The 23,340-nt window shown below is 51.7% G+C and overlaps 1 protein-coding gene across 4 annotated transcripts in view; it reads right to left on the reverse strand.

The window, feature by feature from the left end:
• PRKCSH (PRKCSH beta subunit of glucosidase II) overlaps positions 1 to 22,505 on the reverse strand; it is a 24,486-nt gene extending 1,981 nt beyond the window's left edge. Inside the window, exons 1-16 of one of the 4 annotated variants that reach the window (XM_072919950.1) lie at positions 22,388 to 22,505; positions 20,938 to 21,080; positions 19,560 to 19,676; positions 17,767 to 17,862; positions 17,024 to 17,078; positions 15,233 to 15,350; positions 12,871 to 12,994; positions 11,543 to 11,609; positions 10,710 to 10,764; positions 9,692 to 9,778; positions 8,569 to 8,652; positions 7,521 to 7,605; positions 6,677 to 6,746; positions 3,794 to 3,883; positions 2,518 to 2,592; positions 1,462 to 1,561 (exon numbers count right to left, since the gene is read on the reverse strand). In XM_072919950.1, the coding sequence (XP_072776051.1) occupies positions 1,462 to 1,561; positions 2,518 to 2,592; positions 3,794 to 3,883; positions 6,677 to 6,746; positions 7,521 to 7,605; positions 8,569 to 8,652; positions 9,692 to 9,778; positions 10,710 to 10,764; positions 11,543 to 11,609; positions 12,871 to 12,994; positions 15,233 to 15,350; positions 17,024 to 17,078; positions 17,767 to 17,862; positions 19,560 to 19,676; positions 20,938 to 21,034 (1,320 nt within the window). In that variant the 5' untranslated portion in view covers positions 21,035 to 21,080; positions 22,388 to 22,505. Of the gene's footprint in view, positions 1 to 1,461; positions 1,562 to 2,517; positions 2,593 to 3,793; positions 3,884 to 6,676; positions 6,747 to 7,520; positions 7,606 to 8,568; positions 8,695 to 9,691; positions 9,779 to 10,709; positions 10,765 to 11,542; positions 11,610 to 12,870; positions 12,995 to 15,232; positions 15,351 to 17,023; positions 17,079 to 17,766; positions 17,863 to 19,559; positions 19,677 to 20,937; positions 21,081 to 22,387 lie in introns of all 4 variants that reach the window. The other 3 variants (XM_072919948.1, XM_072919951.1, XM_072919949.1) reach the window with 3 other exon arrangements.
• Positions 22,506 to 23,340: the final 835 nt, after the last annotated feature.

The following is a 23,340-nucleotide window of genomic DNA, read 5'->3' on the forward strand; positions in this document are numbered from 1 at the left end:
TGCGGGACACCTGAGGGACACCTGCGGGGGGGGGGGGGACACACCTGAGAGACACCTGAGATATACCTGGGCACACCTGAGATACCTGAGACACACCTGAGGGACACCTGCGGGAGGGGGGACACAGGTGAGACACCTGAGGGACACCTGAGATACACCTGGGCACACCTGAGATACACCTGAGCACACCTGAGGGACACCTGAGAGACACCTCAGATACCTGAGATACACCTGAGCACACCTGAGATACCTGAGACACACCTGAGATACACCTGAGCGACACCTGAGGGACACCTGCGGGAGGGGGGACACACCTGTGAGACACCTGAGGGACACCTGAGAGACAGCTGGGCACACCTGAGAGACACCTGGGCACACCTGAGGGACACCTGAGGGACACCTGCGGGGGGGACACAGGTGAGACACCTGAGCACACCTGAGTGACACCTGAGATACAGCTGGGCACACCTGAGGGACACCTGGGGGGGGGGACACAGGTGAGACACCTGAGGGACACCTGAGACACCTGAGATACCTGAGAGACACCTGAGAGATACCTGAGAGACACCTGAGAGACACCTGAGGGACACCTGTGAGACACCTGGGCACACCTGAGACACAGCTGGGCACAGCTGAGATACACCTGAGATACCTGAGATACACCTGAGATACCTGAGATACACCTGAGAGACACCTGAGATACAGCTGGGCACACCTGAGATACCTGAGACACACCTGAGGGACACCTGAGAGACCTGAGAGACACCTGAGAGACACCTGAGAGACACCTGGGGCACACCTGGGCACACCTGAGATACAGCTGGGCACAGCTGGGCACACCTGAGATACCTGAGACACACCTGAGATACACCTGGGCACACCTGAGATACACCTGGGACACACCTGGGCACAGCTGAGATACACCTGGGCACACCTGAGATACACCTGGGCACACCTGGGGCACACCTGAGGCAGCTGAGATACCTGAGATACACCTGGGCACACCTGAGACACACCTGAGACACAGCTGAGCACACCTGGACACACCTGAGCACACCTGGGATACATCTGGGTACACCTGGGCACACCTGGGACACACCTGGGCACACCTGGGATACACCTGGGGCACAGCTGGGGCACGCCTGGGCACACCTGGGGCACACCTGGGACACACCTGGGCACAGCTGGGCACAGCTGGGGACACCTGAGACACAGCTGAGATACACCTGAGCACACCTGGGGCACACCTGGGACACACCTGGGCACAGCTGGGGCACAGCTGGCGCAGTTGGGATTTGGGGAGAGTTTTGGGGACACAGAGGGGGTTCAGGTGACACAGGTGACATCACACAGGTGATGACGTCACACAGGTGACATCACACAAGTGATGACATCACACAGGTGACACAGGTGACATCACACAGGTGATGACATCACACAGGTGTGACAGGTGACACTCACCGTGGTGGCGCGGGCGGGGCCCTGCCAGCAGCCGGTGCCCCCCTCGTACTTCTGAGCCCCGAATTTGTCACCTTCGGGCCCCGCCCAGGAGCCCCAGAGCCTGCGGGGGAGGGGACAGGTGACATTGGGGGACAGGTGACACCAACAGGGCACACCTGAGGGACAGGTGACACCAAGAGGGGACACCTGAGGGACAGGTGAGGGGACAGGTGAGACCTGGGGGTGACACTGGGAGGGGACAGGTGACATTGGGGGGGGACTGGTGACACCTGAAGGACAGGTGACACCTGGGGGGGGGACAGGGCACACCTGAGGGACAGGTGAGGGGACAGGTGGCACCTGAGGGGTCACAGGTGACACCTGGGGGGGGGACAGGGGTCACAGGTGACACCTGGGGCTGTCCCCAAGGGTCCCCGGGGGAGTTTTTGGCGTCTCCATGGAGATTTTTGGGGTCCCCAGGGGGATTTTTGGGGGAATTTTTTTGGATTTTTGGGTCCCCAGGGGAATTTTTGGGGTTCCCAGGGAAGGTTTTGGGATTTTTAAGGGTCCCCAGTAGGATTTTGGGGTGCCCACAGAGAATTTTTGGGGATTTTTGGGGTCCCAAAGGAGATTTTTTGGTGTTTTGGGGATTTTTGGGGTGTTTTGGGTCATTTTTGGGGTGTTTTGAGTGATATTTGGGGTGTTTGGGGTGATTTTGGGGTGTTTTGGGGGATTTTTGGGGTGTTTTGGGTGATTTTGGGGTGTTTTGGGTGATTTTTGGGGTGTTTTGGGTAATTTTTGGGGTGTTTTGGGGTGTTTTGGATGATTTTGGGGTGTTTTGGGGGATTTTGGGGTGTTTTGTGTGGTTTTGGGGTGTTTTGGGGGATTTTGGGGTGTTTTGGGGGATTTTTGGGGTGTTTTGGGTGGTTTTGGGGTGTTTTGGATGATTTTGGGTGATTTTTGGGGTGTTTTGGGTGATTTTGGGGTGTTTTGGGTGATTTTTGGGGTGTTTTGGGTGATTTTGGGGTGTTTGGGGGGATTTTTGGGGTGTTTTGGGGGATTTTTGGGGTGTTTTACCCCAGGCTGGTCTCGGCGCCGCCGTTTTTGGGTCTTTGGGTGACGCGCTGGAAGGGGCAGAGCCGGTACAGGTACCTGGGGAGAGAGAACCCCAAAAACTCCCAAAATCCGCCCCAAAAACTGCCCCAAAACCTCCCAAAATCTGCCCAAAAAACCTCCCCCAAAAACTCCCAAAATCTGCCCCAAAACTGCCCCAAAAACTCCCAAAATTTGCCCAAAAAAACTCCCCCAAAACCTCCCAAAATCTGCCCCAAAAACCTCCCCCAAAAACTGTCAAAACCCTCCCAAAATCTGCTCCAAAAAATGCCAAAAAGGGCCGCAAAACCCTCCCAAAATCCCTCCCAAAAACCTTCCCAAAAACTCCCGAAAATCTCCCCAAAACCTCCCAAAATCTGTCCCAAAAACCTCCCCAGAACTGCCCCCCAAAACTGTCAAAAACCTCCCAAAATCCGCCCCAAAAACCTCCCCAAAACTCCCCCCAAAACCTCCCAAAAACTTCCCCAAAATCTGCCCCAAAACCACCCAAAAACGGCCCCAAAAACCTCCAAAAATCCTCCCCAAAACATCCCCAAAACCACCCAAAAATGGCCCCAAAAATCTCCCAAAATCCACCCCAAAATCTGCCCCAAAAATCTCCCAAAATTCCCCCAAAACCTCTCCAGAACCCCCAAAATTCCCCCAAATTCCTGCCAGGAACCCCCAAAATCCCCCCGAGACCTCCCAAACTCCCCAAAATTCCCCTCAAACCCCCCCAAACTCCCCCAAATTCCCCTCAGGACCCCCCAAATCCCCCCAAAATCCCCCCAGGACCCCCCAAATTCCCTCAGGACCCCCCAAACTCCCCCAAATTTCCCCCAAAATCCCCCCAGGACCCCCCAAACTCCCCCAAAATTCCCTCAGGTCCCCCCAGAATCCCCCAAAATCCCCCCAGGACCCCTCAAGTCCCCCCCAGGACCCCCCAAAACTCCCCCAAAATCCCCCCAGGACCCCCCAAATCCCCTCAGGACCCCCCAAAACCCCCCAAATTCCCCCCAGGACCCCCCAAAATCCCCAAAAACCCCCCCAGGCCCCCCCCAAATCCCCCCAAATTCCCCCCTGGATGCCCCAAACTCCCCCAAAATCCCCCGAAATTCCCCCAAAACCCCCCAAATTCCCCCCTGGATGCCCCAAACTCCCCCAAAATCCCCCCCCAGGACCCCCAAATCCCCCCCAAATCCCCCCAAATCCCCCTCAGGACCCCCAAACTCCCCCAAATCCCCCCAACCCCCCCACGCACTCGCTGGTGCTCAGCTCCCAGCACTGGTTGTACAGGTACGAGAATTCCCCCTCGGGCCCGAAATCCATCCCCAATTCCGTCTCCAGAGCCCTGGGGGGGCACAAAGGGGGTCAGGGGGGTCCCCAAAACCCCCCCGGACCCCCCCAAAAAAATCCCGACCTCCAAACCCCCCCCAGGGCCTCAAACCCCCCAAATTCCTGCAGGGACCGGGGGAAACTGAGGCACGGGGAGGCCCGAAGGAGGTTTTGGGGTGCCCGGGGGGGATTTGGGGGCTCGGGGGAAGATTTTGGGGGTCCCAGCCCCATTTTTGGGGGTCCCAGGTCCGATTTTGGGGTTCGGGGGAAGATTTTGGGGGTCCCAGCCCCATTTTTGAGGGTCCCAGTCCCATTTTTGGGGGTCCCAGTCCTATTTTTCAGGGTCTTGGTCTCATTTTTGGGGGTCTCAGTCCCATTTTTGGGGGTCCCATCCCAATTTTGGGGGTCCCAGCCCCATTTTTGGGTGTCTCCGTCCCATTTTTGGGTGTCTCCGTCCCATTTTTGGGGGTCCCAATCTCATTTTTGGGGTTCCCATCCCCATTTTTGGGTGTCTCCGTCCCATTTTTGGGGGTCCCAATCTCATTTTTGGGGGTCCCAACCCCAATTTTTGGGGGTCCCAGTCTTAGTTTTGGGGGTCCCATCCCCATTTTTGGAGGTTCCAGGTCTGATTTTGGGGTCCCCCACCCCATTTTTGGGGTTCCCAGCCCCATTTTGGGGGTCCCAGGTCCTCTTTTGGGGGTCCCAGCCCCATTTTGGGTGTCCCAGCCCCATTTTTGGGGGTCTCAGTCCCATTTTTGGGGTCCCAGGTCCGATTTTGGGGGTCCCAGTCCCATTTTTGGGGGTCCCAGGTCCGATTTTGGGGGTCCCAGTCCCATTTTTGGGGGTCCCAGTCCCATTTTTGGGGCTCCCAGTCCCATTTTTGGGGGTCCCAGGTCCGATTTTGGGGGTCCCAATCTCATTTTTGGGGTCCCAGGTCTGATTTTGGGGTTCCCAGCGCCATTTTTGGGGGTCCCCACCCTATTTTTGGGGGTCTCAGCCCCATTTTTGGGGGTCCCATCCCCATTTTTGGGGGTCCCAGTCCCATTTTTGGGGTTCCCAGTCCCATTTTTGGGGGTCCCAGTCCCATTTTTGGGGGTCCCAGGTCTGATTTTGGGGTCCCCACCCCATTTTGGGGGTCCCAGCCCCATTTTTGGGGGTCCCATCCCCATTTTTGGGTGTCTCCGTTCCATTTTTGGGGGTCCCAACCCCAATTTTTGAGGGTCCCAGTCCCATTTTTGGGGTTCCCAGTCCCATTTTTGGGGGTCCCAGCCCCATTTTTGGAGGTTCCAGGTCTGATTTTGGGGTCCCCCACCCCATTTTTGGGGTTCCCAGCCCCATTTTTGGGGTCCCCACCCCAATTTTTGGGGTTCCCAGCCCCATTTTTGGGGGTCCCAGTCCCATTTTTGGGGTTCCCATCCCCATTTTTGGGGGTCCCAGGTCCTCTTTTGGGGGTCCCAGTCTCATTTTTGGGGTCCCAGGTCCGATTTTGGGGTCCCCATCCCCATTTCTGAGGGTCCCAGCCCCATTTTCGGGGTTCCCAGCCCCATTTTCGGGGTTCCCATCCCCATTTTTGGGTGTCTCCGTCCCATTTTTGGGGGTCCCAATCCCATTTTTGGAGGTCCCAGTCCCATTTTTGGGGTCCCCACCCCATTTTTGGGGGTCCCCACCCTATTTTTGGGGGTCTCAGCCCCATTTTTGGGGGTCCCCACCCTATTTTTGGGGGTCCCAGTCCCATTTTTGGGGGTCTCAGCCCCATTTTTGGGGGTCCCAATCTCATTTTTGGGGTTCCCATCCCCATTTTTGGGGTCCCAACCCCATTTTTGGGGTTCCCAGCCCCATTTTTGGGGTCCCCACCCCATTTTTGGGGTCCCCAACCCATTTTTGGGGGTCCCCGCCCTATTATTGGGGGTCTCAGCCCCATTTTTGGGGTTCCCAGTCCCATTTTTGGGGTCCCAGTCCCATTTTTGGGGGTCCCCACCCCATTTTTGGGGGTCCCCACCCCATTTTTGGGGGTCCCAGTCCCATTTTTGGGGGTCCCCACCCATTTTTGGGGGTCCCAGTCCCATTTTTGGGGGTCCCAGTCTCATTTTTGGGGGTCCCATCCCCATTTTTGGGGGTCCCAGTCTCATTTTTGGGGGTCCCCACCCATTTTTGGGGGTCCCAGTCCCATTTTTGGGGGTCCCAGTCCCATTTTTAGGGGTCCCATCCCCATTTTTGGGGGTCCCATCCCCATTTTTGGGGGTCCCAGTCTCATTTTTGGGGGTCCCAGCCCCATTTTTTGGGGTCCCAACCCCATTTTTGGGGGTCCCAGTCCCATTTTTGGGGATCCCAGTCCCATTTTTGGGGTTCCCATCCCCATTTTTGGGTTCTCAGTCCCATTTTTGAGGGTCCCAGTCCCATTTTTGGGGGTCTCAGCCCCATTTTGGGGGTCCCAGTCCCATTTTTCAGGGTCTTGGTCTCATTTTTGGGGGTCCCAGTCCCATTTTTGGGGTCCCCACCCCATTTTTGGGGGTCCCCACCCCATTTTTGGAGGTCCCAGCCCCATTTTTGGGTGTCTCCGTCCCATTTTTGGGGGTCCCAGTCCCATTTTTGGGGTCCCCACCCCATTTTTGGGGGTCCCCACCCCATTTTTGGAGGTCCCAGCCCCATTTTTGGGTGTCTCCGTCCCATTTTTGGGGGTCCCAGTCCCATTTTTGGGTTCCCAGCCCCGTTTTTGGGGGTCCCAGTCCCATTTCTGGGGGTCCCAATCTCATTTTTGGGGTCCCCACCCCATTTTTGGGGTCCCAACCCCATTTTTGGGGGTCCCCACCTGATCCCATCCTCGGCCTCCTTCAGCTCCCGCTCGGCCGCGGCCAAATCGTCCCGAGCGCGTTGGGCGGCTGCAGGGTCAGAACCCCAAAATCAACCCAAAATCCCCCAAAATCCCCCAAAATCACCCCAAAAACGAGCTCAGCACCCCAAAAAATGGGGTCAGCACCCCCAAAAACCCCCCAAACCCCCCCAAAAACCCCCCGAGCCCCCCCCAAACTCAGCCCCGAATCGTCCCGAGCGCGTTGGGCGGCTGCAGGTTCAGAACCCCAAAATCACCCCAAAATCACCCCAAAATCACCCCAAAATTACCCAAAATCACCCCAAAATTACCCAAAATCTCCCAAAATCCCCTCAGGACCCCCCAAAATAATCCAAAATCAGCCCAAAATCCCCTCAGGACCCCCCAAAATCTCATCAGGAACCCCCAAATCCCCCACAAATTCCCTCCAGGACCCCCCAAATCTCCCCAAAATCCCTCCAGGAGCCCCAAATCCCCCCAAAATCCCCCAAATCCCCCCAGAACCCCCCAAATCCCCCCCAAATCCCCCCAAAATCCCCCCCAAACCCCCCCAAATTCCCCCCAAATCCCCCCCAGGACCCCCCAAATCCCCCCCAAAATCCCCCAAATCCCCCCCAAATCTCCCCAAATCCCCCCAGGACCCCCCAAATCTCCCCAAAATCCCCCCAAATCCCCCCAAACCCCCCCCAAAATCTCCCCAAATCCCCCCAAATCCTCCCAAATCTCCCCCAACCCCCCCCCCAAATCCCCCAAAATCCCCCCAGGACCCCCAAATCCCCCCAAATCCCCCCAAATCCCCCCAAAATCCCCCCAAACCCCCCACCATCGATCAGGGCCTGAGTGGCTTCGTCGAACTGCGGCTCCTCCTGGGGGGGCCCCTCCCCCTCCTGGGGGGGCACCGGGGGCACCTGCGGGGGGGGCGGGGCCAAAATTGGGGTCCCCACCCCCCAAATTTGGGGTACGGGGCGGGGGGACCCCAAAATTCACCCCCTCCCCCCTCATTCAACCCCATTTTGGGGACGTTTCCCACAAAATTCGGAGGTGGAGACCCCCCCCAAAATTGGCTCCTCATTGTCAGGGGGGGCAAAATTTGGGGTCCCACCCCCCCAAATTCAAGTTTGGGACCCTCCCCAAAAATTTGGGGCGCTGAGACCCCCTAAATTGGGGTACAGGGAGGGTGGACCCCAAAATTTGCCCCCTTCCCCCTCATTCAACCTAATTTTGGGGGGGTTTTGCCCTCGGGGGAGACAAAATTTGGGGTCCCACCCCAAAAATTTGGGGTCCCACCCCCCCAAAATTTAAGTTTGGGACCCTCCCCCAAAATTTGGGGTGTTGAGACCCCCCAAATTTGGGGTACGGGGAGGGGGGACCCCAAAATTTGCCCCCTCCCCCCTCATTTAGCTCCATTTTAAGGGGGTTTTGCCCTCATGGGGGACAAAATTTGAGGTCCCACCCCCAAAATTTGGGGTCCCACCCCCCCAAAATTCAAGTTTGGGACCCCCCCCAAAAATTTGGGGTGCTGAGACCCCCAAAATTTGGGGTACGGGGTGGAGGGACCCCGAAATTTTCCCCCCATTCTGTCCCATTTTGGGGCGTTTCCCGCCAAATTTGGGGGTCGGGACCCCCCAAAATTTGGGAACCCCCCAAAATTTGGGGTTTGGGACCCCCCTAAAATTGGGGACCCCCCCAAAATTTGGGGTTCAGGACATTTAGGGTGCGAGGACCCCCCAAATTTAGAGGGGGGACCCCAAAATTTGCCCCTCCCCCCCCATTCTGCCCCATTTTGGGGCATTTTCCGCCAAATTTGGGGGTTGGGACCCCCCCAAAAATTTGGGGACCCCCCAAAATTTGGGGTTCGGGACCCCCCAAACCTGCTCAGGGCCTTCCTCGTCCTCCTCCTCCTCCTCCTCCTCCTCCTCGGGCTCTTCCTCCTCCTCCTCCTCCTCGGGGGGGCTCTGGGGGGGCTCGGGGGGGGTTTGGGGGGGCTCGGGGGGGTCCTGGGGGGAAAAATTTGGGGGGATCCCCCAAAAAATTGGGGTGGGACCACCCCAAAAAATCCCCCAGGACCCCCAAAATGGGGTGGAACCCCCAAAAATTGGGGTGGGGACCCCCAAAAATCCCCCGAGACCCCCAAAATTGAAGAGGGACCCCCAAAAAATCCTTTGGGACCCCCAAAATTGGGGTGGGATCCCCCAAAAATCCCCCAGGACCCCCAAAATTTGGGTGAGGACCCCCAAAATTGGGGTGGGACCCCCCTAAAATTGGGGCAGGACCCTCAAAATTGGGGTTGGAACCCCAAAAATTGGGGTGGGACCCCCAAAAATTGGGGTGGGACACCCCAAAAAATCCCCCAGGAACCCCAAATTCGGGGACCCCCCCCTCAAATTTCAGTCCAAAAATCCCCCAAAATTTTGGGACCCCCCCCAAATTTCAGCCCCTGAGACACCCCAAATTTCAAGACCCCTCCCCAGATTTCAGGACCCCCAAAAATTTTGGCCCCCCCCCCAAATTCCACCCCCTCCAAAATGAAAAAAACCCAAAATTTTGAGACCCTCCCCCCAAATTTGGCCCCCCAGACCCCCCAAATTTCGGGGACCCCCCCCCCAAATTCCGGCCCCCGAACCCCCCGAATTTTGGGACCCCTCCCCAAATTTGGGGGCCCCTCCCAAATTTCAGCCCCCCCAAAAATGAAAAATCCCTAAAATTTGGAGACCCTCCCCCCAAATTTGGCTCCCCCCAGACCCCCCAAATTTTGGAACCCCCCCCAAATTCCGGCCCCCAAAACCCCCCGAATTTGGAGACCCCTCCTCAAATTTTGGGACCCCTCCCCAAATTCCACCCCCTCCAAAATGAAAAAAACCCAAAATTCGGAGACCCTCCCCCCAAATTTGGCCCCCCCAGACCCCCCAAATTTTGGAGACCCCCCCCCAAATTTCACCCCTGAACCCCCCGAATTTGGAGACCCCTCCCCAAATTTGGGGGCCCCTCCCCCACCTGTGGCCGCAGCCGCTCCCGGACGAGGCCCCAGAGCCGCTCCCGGAACGTTCCGGAATCCACCGAACCCCCCGAGCCCAGGGCAGCCTGGAATTCCAAAATTTGGGAATTTTTGGGGGATTTTTGGGTGAATTTTGGGAATTTTTTGTGATTTTTTTAGGGATTTTTTGGAGATTTTTTTTTGAGATTTTTTTGGGGATTTTTTAGGGATTTTTAGGGTATTTTTTGGAGATTTTTTGGGTATTTTTTAGAGATTTTTTGGGTATTTTTTGGAGATTTTTTTGGAAATTTTTGAGATTTTTTTGGGGGGAATTTTTGGGGATTTTTTTGAGATTTTTGGGGAATTTTTGAGATTTTTTGGGGAATTTTTGGCGATTTTTTGGGAATTTTTTAGGGATTTTTTGGAGATTTTTTTGAGATTTTTTTTGGATTTTTTAGGGATTTGTAGGGTATTTTTTGGAGATTTTTTTGGAAATTTTTGGGGATTTTTTTGAGATTTTTGGGGAATTTTTGGAGGATTTTTTGGAGAGTTTTTTGAGGATTTTTTTTTGAGAGTTTTTGGGAATTTTGGGAATTTTTTAGGGATTTTTTTTTGAGATCTTTTGGGAATTTGGGGAATTTTTTAGGGATTTTTGGGGAATTTTTTAGGGATTTCTTGGGGAATGTTGGGCAATTTTTTAGGGATTTTTTGGAGATTTTTTGGGAATTTTAGGGAATTTTTTTGGTGTTTTTTATGGACTTTTTTGGTGTTTTTTTGTATTTTTTTGTATTTTTTTGGGTATTTTTGATGGGTTTTTTGGTTACTTTTTTAGGATTTTTTTTTAGGATTTTTTTGGGACTTTTGGATTTTTTTGGGGATTTTGGGAATTTTTGGAAGTTTTTCAGGGATTTATTTGAGATTTTTTTGGGAATTTTTGGGGATATTTTTAGGGGGTTTTGGGGGGATTTTTGATGATTTTTTTGGGGTTTTTTTTGGGATTATTTTTGTATTTTTTGGGTTTTTTTGGGGGGGTCTCACCTCAATCTCGGCCCCGTCCAGCTCAGGGTGGGCTCGGAGCTCCTCCAGCGTCAGCCTGGGGGGCAGAGGGGGGTCAGGGGCACCCCAAAAAAACCCCAAAATCCCCCCAAAAATCCCCCCAAAACCCCTAAAAATATCCTTCCAAAAATCCCAAAAAATCCCCCTAAAATAACCCCAAAAATTCCCCCAAAAATCCCCCAAATCCCCCCGAAATCTCTCCAAAAACCCAAAAATATCCTTCCAAAAACCCCCCGAAAATAACCCCAAAAATCCCCAAAAATTCCCCCAAAAATCCCCCAGACCCCTCCCATGGAGACGATTTTTGGGGGGAATTTGGGGTTTTTGGGGTTTTTGGAGCAGGGGAAAGACTCAGGACCCCCCAAAATCCCCCTGAGGACCCCAAATTTCTCATGGGGACCCCAAAAATCCCCAAAATTCCCCCAAAAATCTCCCAGGCCCCTCCCACGGGGACAATTTTGGGGAAATTTGGGGTTTTTGAGGGAGATTTTGGGGGGAATTTGGGGTTTTTGGGGTCTCTGGAATGGGGAAAAGACTCAGGACCCCCCAAAATCCCCCTGGGGACCCCAAACCCCCCCCGGGGACCCCAAAATTCTCCTGGAGGACCCCCAAAAATCCCCAAAAACTGCCCCAGACCCCTCCCACAAGGACAATTTTGGGAGGATTTTGGGGGAAATTTGGGGTTTTTGGGGTTTTTGGAGCGGGGGAAAGACTCAGGACCCCCCAAAATCCTCTGGGGGACCCCAAAATTTTCCTGGGGGACCCCAAAACCCCCCCGGGGACCCCAAATTTCTCCTGGGGGACCCCAAACTCGCCGTCCGTCCCCGTCCCCGTCGAGCTCCGCGAAGGCTTCGGCCGCTCCGGCCTCGTCCTGGGTCGGTTCTGTCGGAATTTGGGGGGTTGGGGACCCCAAAATTCAACTTGGGACCCCCAAAAACCCCTGAAAAAAAACCTCTAAATCCCCCACCCCGAAAAAAACCAAATTCCCCCCAAAAAAAACCACAAATCCCTCGAAAAAAACCATAAAAAACGCCAAACAAAACCAGGAACCGCCAAAAAAAAACCCAGAAAAAAACACCAAAACCCCGAAAAATCCCAAATCCCCCCCCAAAAAATCCCAAATCCCCCAAAAAAAACATAAAGATCAGCCAAAAAACCTGAAAAACCCCCCGAAAAACCCCAAATCCCCCCAAAAATAGCCCGGAAAAAGACCCAAAAAACTGCCCTATATCCCTCCCAAAACCTCCAAATTCCCCCTAAAAATCCCCCAAAAAAACCCCACAAAAACCCTAAAAAAGAACCCAAAACCATCCAATAAAACCCCTAAAAATACCAAAAAAAAACCCCAATAAAACCCTAAAAATACCCAAAAAAACCCCGAAAAACACCCAAAAACCACCAAATAAACACCAAAAAAAACCCCAAAAAAACCCCAAGCAGACCCCGGACCCCCCAAAAAACCCCAAATGCCCCAAAATTCCCCAAATTATCCCCAAAAGCACCTCGGGGCCGGTGCCGCTCCCGCGCCTCCCGCTCGGGTCCCTCCGCCGTCTCCTTGGCCCCAAAATAACCCCCAAAAAACCCAAATAAAACCCCCCAAAACCCCAAATCCCCCCAAAAAAACCCCAAATCCCCCAAAAAATACCGAAAAAACCTCAAAAAAACATGAAAAAAGACAGAAAATACCCAATAAATACCCTAAAAATACCCAAAAAAACCCCAAAAAACCAAAATAAACTCCCCAAAAAAACCCCAAGCAGACCCCGGACCCCCCAAAAAACCCCAAAAACCCCAAAAAAGCCCAAATTAGCCCCAAAAGCACCTCGGGGCCGGTGCCGCTCCCGCGCCTCCCGCTCGGGTCCCTCGGCCGCTTCTTTGGCCCCAAAATAACCCCCAAAAAACCCCCCCAAAAAACCCAAATCCCTCCAAATAAACCCCAAATCCCCCAAAAAATCCCAAAAAACCCTCAAAAAAACATGAAAAAAACCAGAAAATACCCAATAAATACCCTAAAAATACCCAAAAAAACCCCAAAAAAACGAAATAAACTCCCCCAAAAAACCCAAAAAAAACCCACGCAGACCCAGGACCCCCCAAAAAACCCCAAAAACCCCAAAATTCCCAAAATTAGCCCCAAAAGCACCTCGGGGCCGGTGCCGCTCCCGCGCCTCCCGCTCGGGTCCCTCGGCCGCTTCTTTGGCCGCGCGGAGCGGCCCCAGGCGGGCCTGCAGCTCCCGGCGCGCGGCCTGCAGCGCCCCCAGCCGGCTCTGCGGGGAAATGCAGCTCCGGGTTAAAAATTATCCCTAAATTATCCCTAAATTATCCCCAAGTTATCCTGGAATTATCCCCAAGTTATCCCTAAATTATCCCCAAATTGTCCTGGAATTATCCCTAAATTATCTGCAAGTTATCCCTAAATTATCCCCAAAGTATCCTGGAATTGTCCACGGCCTGCAGCGCCCCCAGGCGGCTCTGCGGGGAAATGCAGCCCCAAATTATCCGGGAATTATCCCAAAATGATCCCCAAAGTATCCCTAAATTATCCTGAAATTGTCCTGGAATTATCCTCAAATTATCCTGAAACTGTCCCCAAATTGTCCTGGAATTGTCCACGGCCTGCAGCGCCCCCAGGCGGGACTGCGGGGAAATGCAGGCAGGAATTAGGAATTATTATCCCCAAATTATCCTGGAATTGTCCCCAAATTATCCCTAAATTATCCCTAAATTATCCCCAAAGTATCCTGGAATTGTCCTGGAATTGTCCACGGCCTGCAGCGCCCCCAGCCGGCTCTGCGGGGAAATACAGCCCCAAATTAGCCCCAAAGTATCCCAAAATTATCCCCAAATTATCCCCAAATTATCCTGGGATTATCCCTAAATTATCCCCAAAGTATCCTGGAATTATCCCTAAATTATCCCCAAGTTATCCTGAAATTATCCTGAAATTATCCCCAAATTGTCCTGGAATTGTACTGGAATTATACTGGGATTATCCCCAAAATATCCCCTGGAATTATCCTGGAATTGTCCTGGAATTATCCCCAAATTGTCCTGGAATTGTCCACGGCCTGCAGCGCCCCCAGCCGGGACTGCGGGGAAATACAGTCCCAAATTATCCTGGAATTATCCCAAAATTATCCCCAAATTATCCCTAAATTATCCCTAAATTATCCCCAAATTATCCCTAAAGTATCCCTAAATTATCCACGGCCTGCAGCGCCCCCAGCCGGCTCTGAGGGGAAATGCAGCTCCAGGTTAAAAATTATCCCTAAATTATCCCCAAGTTATCCCTAAATTATCCCTAAATTATCCCCAAATTGTCCTGGAATTGTCCACGGCCTGCAGCGCCCCCAGGCGGGACTGCGGGGAAATGCAGCTCCAGGTTAAAAATTATCCCTAATTAATCCCTAAATTATCCCCAAATTGTCCTGGAATTATCCCTAAATTATCTGCAAGTTATCCCTAAATTATCCCCAAAGTATCCTTAAATTGTCCTGGAATTGTCCTGGAATTGTCCACGGCCTGCAGCGCCCCCAGGCGGGACTGAGGGGAAATGCAGCCCCAAATTAGGAATTATCCATAAATTATTCCAAATTTATCCCTAAATTATCCCCAAGTTATCCTGGAATTATCCCTAAAGTATCCCAAAATTAGCCCTAAATTATCCCCAAATTGTCCTGGAATTGTCCACGGCCTGCAGCGCCCCCAGGCGGCTCTGAGGGGAAATGCAGCCCCAAATTAGGAATTATTATCCCTAAATTATCCCTAAATTATCCTGGAATTGTCCTGAAATTATCCTGGAATTATCCCCAAAGTATCCTGGAATTGTTCTGAAATTATCCCCAAAGTACCCTGAAATTATCCTGAAATTATCCTAGAATTGTACTGGAATTGTCCTGGAATTATATTGGAATTATCCCCAAATTATCCTGAAATTATCCTGGAATTGTCCTGGAATTGTCCTGGAATTATCCTCAAATTATCCTGGAATTATCTCAAAATTACCCTCAAATTATCCCCAAATTATCCTGGAATTATCCTGGAATTGTCCTGGAATTGTACTTGAATTATCCCCAAAGTACCCTGAAATTATCCTGGAATTATCCTGGAATTGTACTGGAATTGTCCTGGAATTATATTGGAATTATCCCCAAATTATCCTGAAATTATCCTGGAATTGTCCTGGAATTATCCTCAAATTATCCTGGAATTATCTCAAAATTACCCTCAAATTATCCTGGAATTATCCTGAAATTATCCCAAAGTTACCCTCAAATTATCCTGAAATTATCCTTAAATTATCTCAAAATTATCCTGAAATTATCCCAAAATTATCTCCAAAATCACCCCAAAATACACCAAAATTATCCCAAAATTATCTCCAAAATCAGTCCAAAATTACCCCAAAATTACCCCAAAATCACCCCAAAATCACCCAAATTACCCTGAAATCAGCCCAAAATCACCCCAATGATCCCAAATTGCCCAAAATTGGGTTTTTTTACCTCTTTTTCCCTCTTGGCCTCGGCCGCCTCCTGCACGAGGCGCTGCCGGAGAGCGAAACCTTCCCTGGCGCGGGCGGCCGAGCGGAGCCGCTCCTCCCGCTCCTGACGGCCCCGTTCCCTGGAAAAACCAGTATAAACCAGTATAAACCAGTTCAGACCAGTTAAAACCAGTATAAACCAGTATAATCCTGTATAAACCAGTATAATCCTGTATAAACCAATATAAACCCATATAAATTCATATAAATCCATCTAAACCAGTATAAACCAGTACAGCCGCTCCTCCCGCTCCTGACGGCCCCGTTCCCTGGGAAAAACCAGTAAAAACCAGTTAAAACCAGTATAAACCAGTATAAACCAGTATAGACCAGTATAATCCTGTATAACCCCAAATAAACCAGTATAAATCCATAAAAATCCATCTAAACCAGTATAAACCAGTACAGCCACTCCTCCCGCTCCTGACGGCCCCGTTCCCTGGGAAAAACCAGTAAAAACCAGTTAAAACCAGTATAAACCAGTATAGACCAGTATAAACCAGTATGGACCAGTATAACCCCAAATAAACCAATATAAATCCATATAAATCCATCTAAACCAGTATAAACCAGTACAGCCGCTCCTCCCGCTCCTGCCGGCCCCGTTCCCTGGGAAAAACCAGTATAAACCAGTTAAAACCAGTATAAACCAGTATAAACCAGTATGGACCAGTATAAACCAGTATAAACCAATATAAACCAATATAAATCCATAAAAATCCATATAAACCCATCTAAACCAGTATAAACCAGTACAGCCGCTCCTCCCGCTCCTGACGGCCCCGTTCCCTGGGAAAAACCAGTACAAACCAGTAAAAACCAGTAAAAACCAGTATAGACCAGTATAGACCAGTATAGACCAAAATAAACCCATAAAAATCCATATAAACACATATAAATCCATCTAAACCAGTATAAACCAGTACAGCCGCTCCTCCCGCTCCTGACGGTCCCGTTCCCTGCCAGGAAAACCAGTATAAACCAGTTAAAACCAGTAAAAACCAGTTCAGACCAGTATAAACCAGTATAATCCTGTATAAACCCATAAAAATCCATAAAAATCCATATAAATCCATGTAAATCCATCTAAACCAGTATAAACCAGTACAGCCGCTCCTCCCGCTCCTGACGGCCCCGCTCCCTGCCAGGAAAACCAGTATAAACCAGTTAAAACCAGTATAAACCAGTATAAACCAGTATGAACCAGTATGGACCAAAATAAACCCATCTAAATCCATAAAAATCCATCTAAACCAGTATAAACCAGTACAGCCGCTCCTCCCGCTCCTGACAGCCCCGTTCCCTGGGAAAACCAGTATAAACCAGTTAAAACCAGTATAAACCAGTTAAAACCAGTATAAACCAGTTCAGACCAGTATAACCCCAAATAAACCAATATAAACCCATAAAAATCCATGTAAATCCATCTAAACCAGTATGAACCAGTACAGCCGCTCCTCCCGCTCCTGCCGGCCCCGTTCCCTGCCAGGAAAACCAGTATAAACCAGTTAAAACCAGTATAAACCAGTTCAGACCAGTATAAACCAGTATGGACCAGTATGGACCAAAATAAACCCATAAAAATCCATAAAAATCCATGTAAATCCATCTAAACCAGTATAAACCAGTACAGCCGCTCCTCCCGCTCCTGACGGCCCCGTTCCCTGGGAAAACCAGTATAAACCAGTATAAACCAGTTAAAACCAGTTCAGACCAGTATAAACCAGTATAAACCAGTATAAACCAGTAAGACCTGCAGGTGTTCTCGCAGGCGCCGCTCCCCCACTCGTCGGTGCCGTCGCAGCAATCTGGGGGGGGGACGACCCAAAATCAGCCCAAAATGGCCCAAAAATAGCCCAAAATCACCCCAAAAAATATCCCAAAATCACCCAAAAAAATCACCCAAAATAGCCCAAAAACTGCCCCAAAAAATATCCCAAAAACACTAAAAAAAACCCCCAAAAATATTCCCAAAAATCACCCAATAATATCCCAAAATATCCCAAAAATACTCAAAAATATTCCGAAAAAATATTCCCAAAAAGAGCCCAAAAATCACCCAAAATTATCCCCAAAAATAGCCCAAAACTGCCCCAAAAATATCCCAAAAATCCCCCCCAAAATCGCCCCAAAATCCCCCCAACACCCCCCTAAACTCCCCAAATCCCGCCAAAATCCCGCCAAAATCCCCCCAAAATCCCCCCAGGACCCCCCAAATCCCCCCCAGGACCCCCCAAAACTCCCTCAATTCTCCCCAAATCCCCCCAAATTCCCCCAAATCCCCCTCAAACCCCCCCAAAATCCCCCCCAAATCCCCCAAATCCCCCCCAAATCTCCCCAAAATCCCCCCAAATCCCCCCAAAATCCCCCCAAATCCCCCAAAATCCCCCCAGAACCCCCCAAATTCCCCCCAAATCCCCCCAAATCCCCCCAGGACCCCTCAAACCCCCCCAAAATCCCCCCAAATCCCCCAAATCCCCCCAAATCCCCACCCACCGCAGACCCCGTCGTTGACGTGCGCCGCGGGGACGCTCCGGGGTCGGTGTCCGGCGTTGGTGCAGTGGAAACGCCCGTTGGGGCAGGCGGGGGTCCCTGGGGGGATTTCGGGGGTCCCCCTCAGTTTTGGGGGGCACCCAGAGCGACTTTGGGGACCCCTCCCCAAAATTTCGGGGGCTGGGAATGTCCCAGAAGGGCCCCGGGGTCCCTAAAAGGTCCCGGAAGGGCCCAAAAGTGAGGAGGGGGCTCTGAGGGGAAGGATTTTGGAGGTTTGGGGGTCCCTGGGGGAATTTTGGGGGTCCCTGAGGAGATTTTGGGGGGTCCTGAGGAGATTTTGGGGGGTCCAGAGGAAATTTTGGGGGATTTTGGGGAGTCCTGAGGTAATTTTGGGGGGTCTTGGGGGGATTTTGGGGATCCTGAGGGGATTTTGGGGCGTCCTGAGAGGATTTGGGGGGAATTTTGGGGAGTCCTGAGGTAATTTTGGGGGGTCTTGGGGGGATTTTGGGGATCCTGAGGGGATTTTGGGGGGTCCTGAGAGGATTTGGGGGGAATTTTGGGGGTCCATAGGGGGATTTTGGGGGGTCCTGAGGAAATTTGGGGGGATTTTGAGGGGTCCCGGGTGGGTTTTGGGGGGTCCTGAGAGGATTTGGGGGGAATTTTGGGGGTCCTGGGGATCATTGGGGTCCCTAAAAGTGAGGAGGGGGCTCTGAGGGGAACAATTTTGGAGGTTTGGGGGTCCCTGGGGGGATTTTGGGGGTCCCCCTCAGTTTTGGGGGGCACCCAGAGGGATTTTGGGGACCCCTCCCCAAAATTTGGGGGGCTGGGAAGGTCCCAGAAGGGCCCAAAAGTGAGGAGGGGGCTCTGAGGGGAAGGATTTTGGAGGTTTGGGGGTCCCTGGGGGGATTTGGGAGGTCCCGGGTGGATTTTGGGGGGTCCTGAGAGGATTTTGGGGGGTCCTGAGAGGATTTGGGGGGAATTTTGGGGATCCTGAGGGGATTTTGGGGGTCCTGAGGAAATTTTGGGGGATTTTGGGGGGTCCTGGGTAGATTTTAGGGGGTCCTGGGTGGATTTTGGGGGATCCAGAGGAAATTTTGGGGGATTTTGGGGAGTCCTCAGGGGATTTTTGGGGCAATTTTGGGGTTTTTGGGACAGTTTTGGGGTGGATTTTGGGGTTCCCATGACCCGGGGGGTTTTTGGGGGTCCCGGGTCCATTTTTGGGGTGATTTTGGGGATTTTGGGGCAGTTTTTGGGGCTCTCTGTGCCATTTTTGGGGCACTTTTGGGGTTTATGGGGCAGTTTTTGGGGTTCCCTGTGTCATTTTTGGGGCAGTTTTGGGGTTTTTGGGGCTCCCACGCCCCCGGGGGGTTTTTGGGGGCGCCGAGTCCATTTTTGGGGTGATTTTGGGGGTTTTGGGGTCCCACCTGGCTCGTCAGAGCCGTCCTGGCAGTCGCAGTTTTGGGATTTTTGGGGCTCTCTGTGCCATTTTTGGGGCCATTTTGGGGCAATTTTGGGGTTTTTGGTGCTCCCACACCCCCGGGGGGTTTTTGGGGGCGCCGAGTCCATTTTTGGGGTGATTTTGGGGGTTTTGGGGTCCCACCTGGCTCGTCAGAGCCGTCCTGGCAGTCGCAGTTTTGGGGTTTTTGGGGCTCTCTGTGGCATTTTTGGGGGAATTTTTGGGGTTTTTGGGGCAGTTTTGGGGTTTTTTGGGGTTTTTGGTGCTCCCACGCCCCCGGGGGGTTTTTGGGGGCGCCGAGTCGATTTTTGGGGTGATTTTGGGGGTTTTGGGGTCCCACCTGGCTCGTCAGACCCATCCTGGCAGTCGCAGTAGTCGTCGTTGACCCAGGCGAAGGCGACGGATCCGGAACCGTCCAGGCAGCGGAACGGCCCCGAGGGGTCGTAGAACGGCAACTCTGGGGAAATTTGGGGAAATTTGGGGAAATTTGGGGGATTTTGGGGGAATTTGGGGGGTTTGGGGAAAATTTGGGGGCATTTTGGGGTGATTTGAGTGGGATTTGGGGGGGTTTGGGGGAGTTTGAGGGGGATTTGAGGGGTGGTTGGGGGAAATTTGGGGGAAATTTGGGGGAAATTTGGGGGAAATTTGGGGGAAAAATTGGGGGATTTGGGGAAATTTAGGGGGGAATTGGGGAAATTTGGGGAAAATTTGGAAGATCTGGGGAAAATTTGGGGGGATTTGGGGAGATTTAGGGAAAATTTGGGGGGATTTGAGGGGAATTTGGGAAGATTTGGTGGGGGTTGGGGAGATTTTGGGGAAAATTTGGTGAAATTTGGGAAGATTTGGGGGAATTTGGGGAAAATTTGGGACATTTTGGGGGCTTTGGGGAAAATTTGGGGGGATTTGGGGAAATTTAGGGGGGAATTTGGGGTGGAATTTGTGGTTTTTGTGTTCAGGATGATTTTGGGGTGAATTTTGGGGTTTTTGGGTCACTCACGGCTCAGGGCCACCCCCCAGGGCCGTGTCACCGTCACCTCGGGGGTCCCGGGGGGGATTTGGGGCATTTTGGGGTGTTTTGGGTGGGATTTTGAGGGGATTTTGGGGTGAATTTGGGGTTTTTGGGATCAGGCTGATTTTGGGGTGAATTTTGGGGTTTTTGGGTCACTCACGGCTCAGGGCCACCCCCCGGGGCCGTGTCACCGTCACCTCGGGGGTCCCGGGGGGGATTTGGGGGGTTTTGGGGGATTTTGGGTGGGATTTTGGGGTGAAATTTGGGGATTTTGGGGTGAATTTGCGGTTTTTGGGATCAGGGTGATTTTTGGGGTGAATTTTGGGGTTTTTGGGTCACTCACGGCTCAGGGCCACCCCCCGGGGCCGTGTCACCGTCACCTCGGGGGTCCCGGGTGGGATTTGGGGGATTTTGGGGCATTTTGGCTGTGATTTTGGGTGGAATTTTGGGGATTTTGGGTGAAATTTGCGGTTTTTGGGATCAGGGTGATTTTGGGGTGAATTTTGGGGTTTTTGGGTCACTCACGGCTCAGGGCCACCCCCCGGGGCCGTGTCACCGTCACCTCGGGGGTCCCGGGGGGGATTTGGGGGATTTTGGGTGGGATTTTTGAGTGATTTTGGGTGGAATTTTTGGGATTTTGGGGTTTTTTGGTTCAGGAGAATTTCGGGCTGAATTTTGGGGTGAATTTTGGGGTTTTTGGGTCACTCACGGCTCAGGGCCACCCCCCGGGGCCGTGTCACCGTCACCTCGGGGGTCCCGGTCACCACCAGCGGCAGCAGCAGCAGCAGAGGGGGCGGGGGCAGCATGGCCGGGCGGGGAAACTGAGGCACGGCCCAAAATCACCCCAAAATCCTGAAAATTCACCCCAAATCAACCAAATCCCCCAAATTCCTGAAAAATTCACCCAAAATCAACCAAATCCCCCAAATTCCTGAAAAATTCACCCAAAATCAACCAAATCCCCCAAATTCCTGAAAAATTACCCCAAAATCAACCAAATCCCCCAAATTCCTGAAAAATTACCCCAAAATCCCTCAAATAACCCCAAATTCCCAAAAAATTCACCCCAAATTCACCCCAAAAATCCCCAAATCACCCCAAATTCCCAAATAATTTAAACAAATTCCCACAAATTCGCCCCAAATCCCAAAAAAATCACCCCAAAAATCCCCAAATCACCCAAATTCCCAAAAAATTCAGCCAAATTCCCAAAAATTCACCCCAAAATCCCTCAAATCCCCCAAATTCCAAAAAAATTCACCCCAAAAATCCCCAAATCACCCCAAATTCCCAAAATATTCACTCCAAATTCCCAAAAATTCACCCCAAAATCCCCCAAATTCAAAAAAAAATCACCCCAAAATCCATAAATTCCAAAAAAAAATTCACCCCAAAATACCCAAATCACCCAAATTCCCAAAATATTCACTCCAAATTCCCACAAATTTGCCCCAAATTCCCAAGAAATTCACCCCAAAATCCCCTCAAATCCCTCAAATTCCCAAAAAAATCACCCCAAAATCCCCAAATCCCCCAAATTTACCCAAAATTCCCTCATATTCATCCCAAATTCCCTCAAATCCACCAAATTACCCCAAACTCACCCCAAATTCTCCCAAACTCACCTCAAATTTCCACAAATTCACCCCAAATTCCCTCAAATTCCCCCAAATTACCACAAATTCACCCCAGATTCCACCAAATTCCCTCAAATCCCCCAAAATTCCCTCAAATCCTCCCAAATTCCTTTAAACCCCCCAAATCCCCTTTAAACCCAAAAATTCCCCTTTAAACCCCCAAAACCTCCCCCAAAAATCTCCTTTAAACCCCAAAAATCCCCCCAAAACCTCCCCAAAATTCCCCTTTAAAACCCAAAAATTCCCCTTTAAACCTAAAAATTCCCCTTTTAACCCCAAAATCCCCTTTAAAACCCCAAAATTCCCCTTTAAATCCCCAAAACCTCCCCAAAATTCTCCATTAAAACCTCCCCAAAAATCCCTTTTAAACCCTAAAATTCCCCTTTAAACCCCAAAATCCCCTTTAAAACCCCAAAAATCCCATTTAAGCCCCCAAAACCTCCCCAAAAATCCCCAAAATTCCCCAAATTTCCCCCCAAAATCCCCAAAATCCCCAAAATTCCCCCCCCGCCCCCCCCGCACCGGTTCGGGCCTCCCGCGCGCGCCTCCGGCCCCACACGGCGGAACCGGAAATGACGCCAGGCGGAACTTCCGGCCTACCCCTGGCGGCCGCCATCTTGTACGGATTGAAAAAATATCCCCTCACTGATTGCGGGCGCCGCCATCTTGGGCACGGCGGCTCAGCCAATCAGCGCCCGAGCGTCCCGTTGCCATAGCGACGGGGGCGGGGCCAAGGGCCGGCGGCCTCCGAGGGATTTGGGGGCGATTTTGGGGTGAAATTTGGGGATTTGGGGGAATTTGGGGGGAAATTTGGGGGTTTTGGGGTGAAATTTCGGGATTTGGGGGGATTTTGGGGTGAAATTTGGGGGATTTGGGGGGAAATTTGGGGGATTTTGGGGTGAAATTTGGGGGATTTGGGGGAATTTGGGGTGAAATTTGGGGGATTTGGGGGGAAATTTGGGGAATTTGGGGGAATTTGAAGTCAAATTTGGGGGATTTTGGGGGGATTTGGGGTGAAATTTGGGGATTTGGGGTGAAATTTGGGGGATTTGAGGGGATTTGGGGGAGGATTTAGGGGGGTTTGGGGGATTTGGGGGATTTTGGGGTGAAATTTGGGGAATTTGGGAAAAACGTGGGGGATTTGGGGGATTTGGTGTGAAAATTTGGGAATTTGGGGGAAATTTGGAGGATTTGGGGGAGGATTTGGGGGATTTGGGGTGAAATTTAGGAGAAATTTGGGGAATTTTGGGGTGAAATTTGGGGGATTTGGGGGATTTTGGGGTGAAATTTGGGGTGAGATTTTGGGGTGAAATTTGGGGTATTTTGGGCTGAAAATTGGGGGAACTTGGGGTGAGATTTTGGGGTGAAATTTGGGGGATTTGGGGGTGAAATTTGGGGTGAAATTTGGGGGATTTTGGGGTTCCCGGGGAGGATTTTGGGTTTCATTTGGGGGATTTTGGGGTTCCTGGGGGGAT

Source organism: Taeniopygia guttata, chromosome 30 (assembly GCF_048771995.1).
Source record: "Taeniopygia guttata chromosome 30, bTaeGut7.mat, whole genome shotgun sequence".
Taxonomy (NCBI): Eukaryota; Metazoa; Chordata; class Aves; order Passeriformes; family Estrildidae; genus Taeniopygia; species Taeniopygia guttata.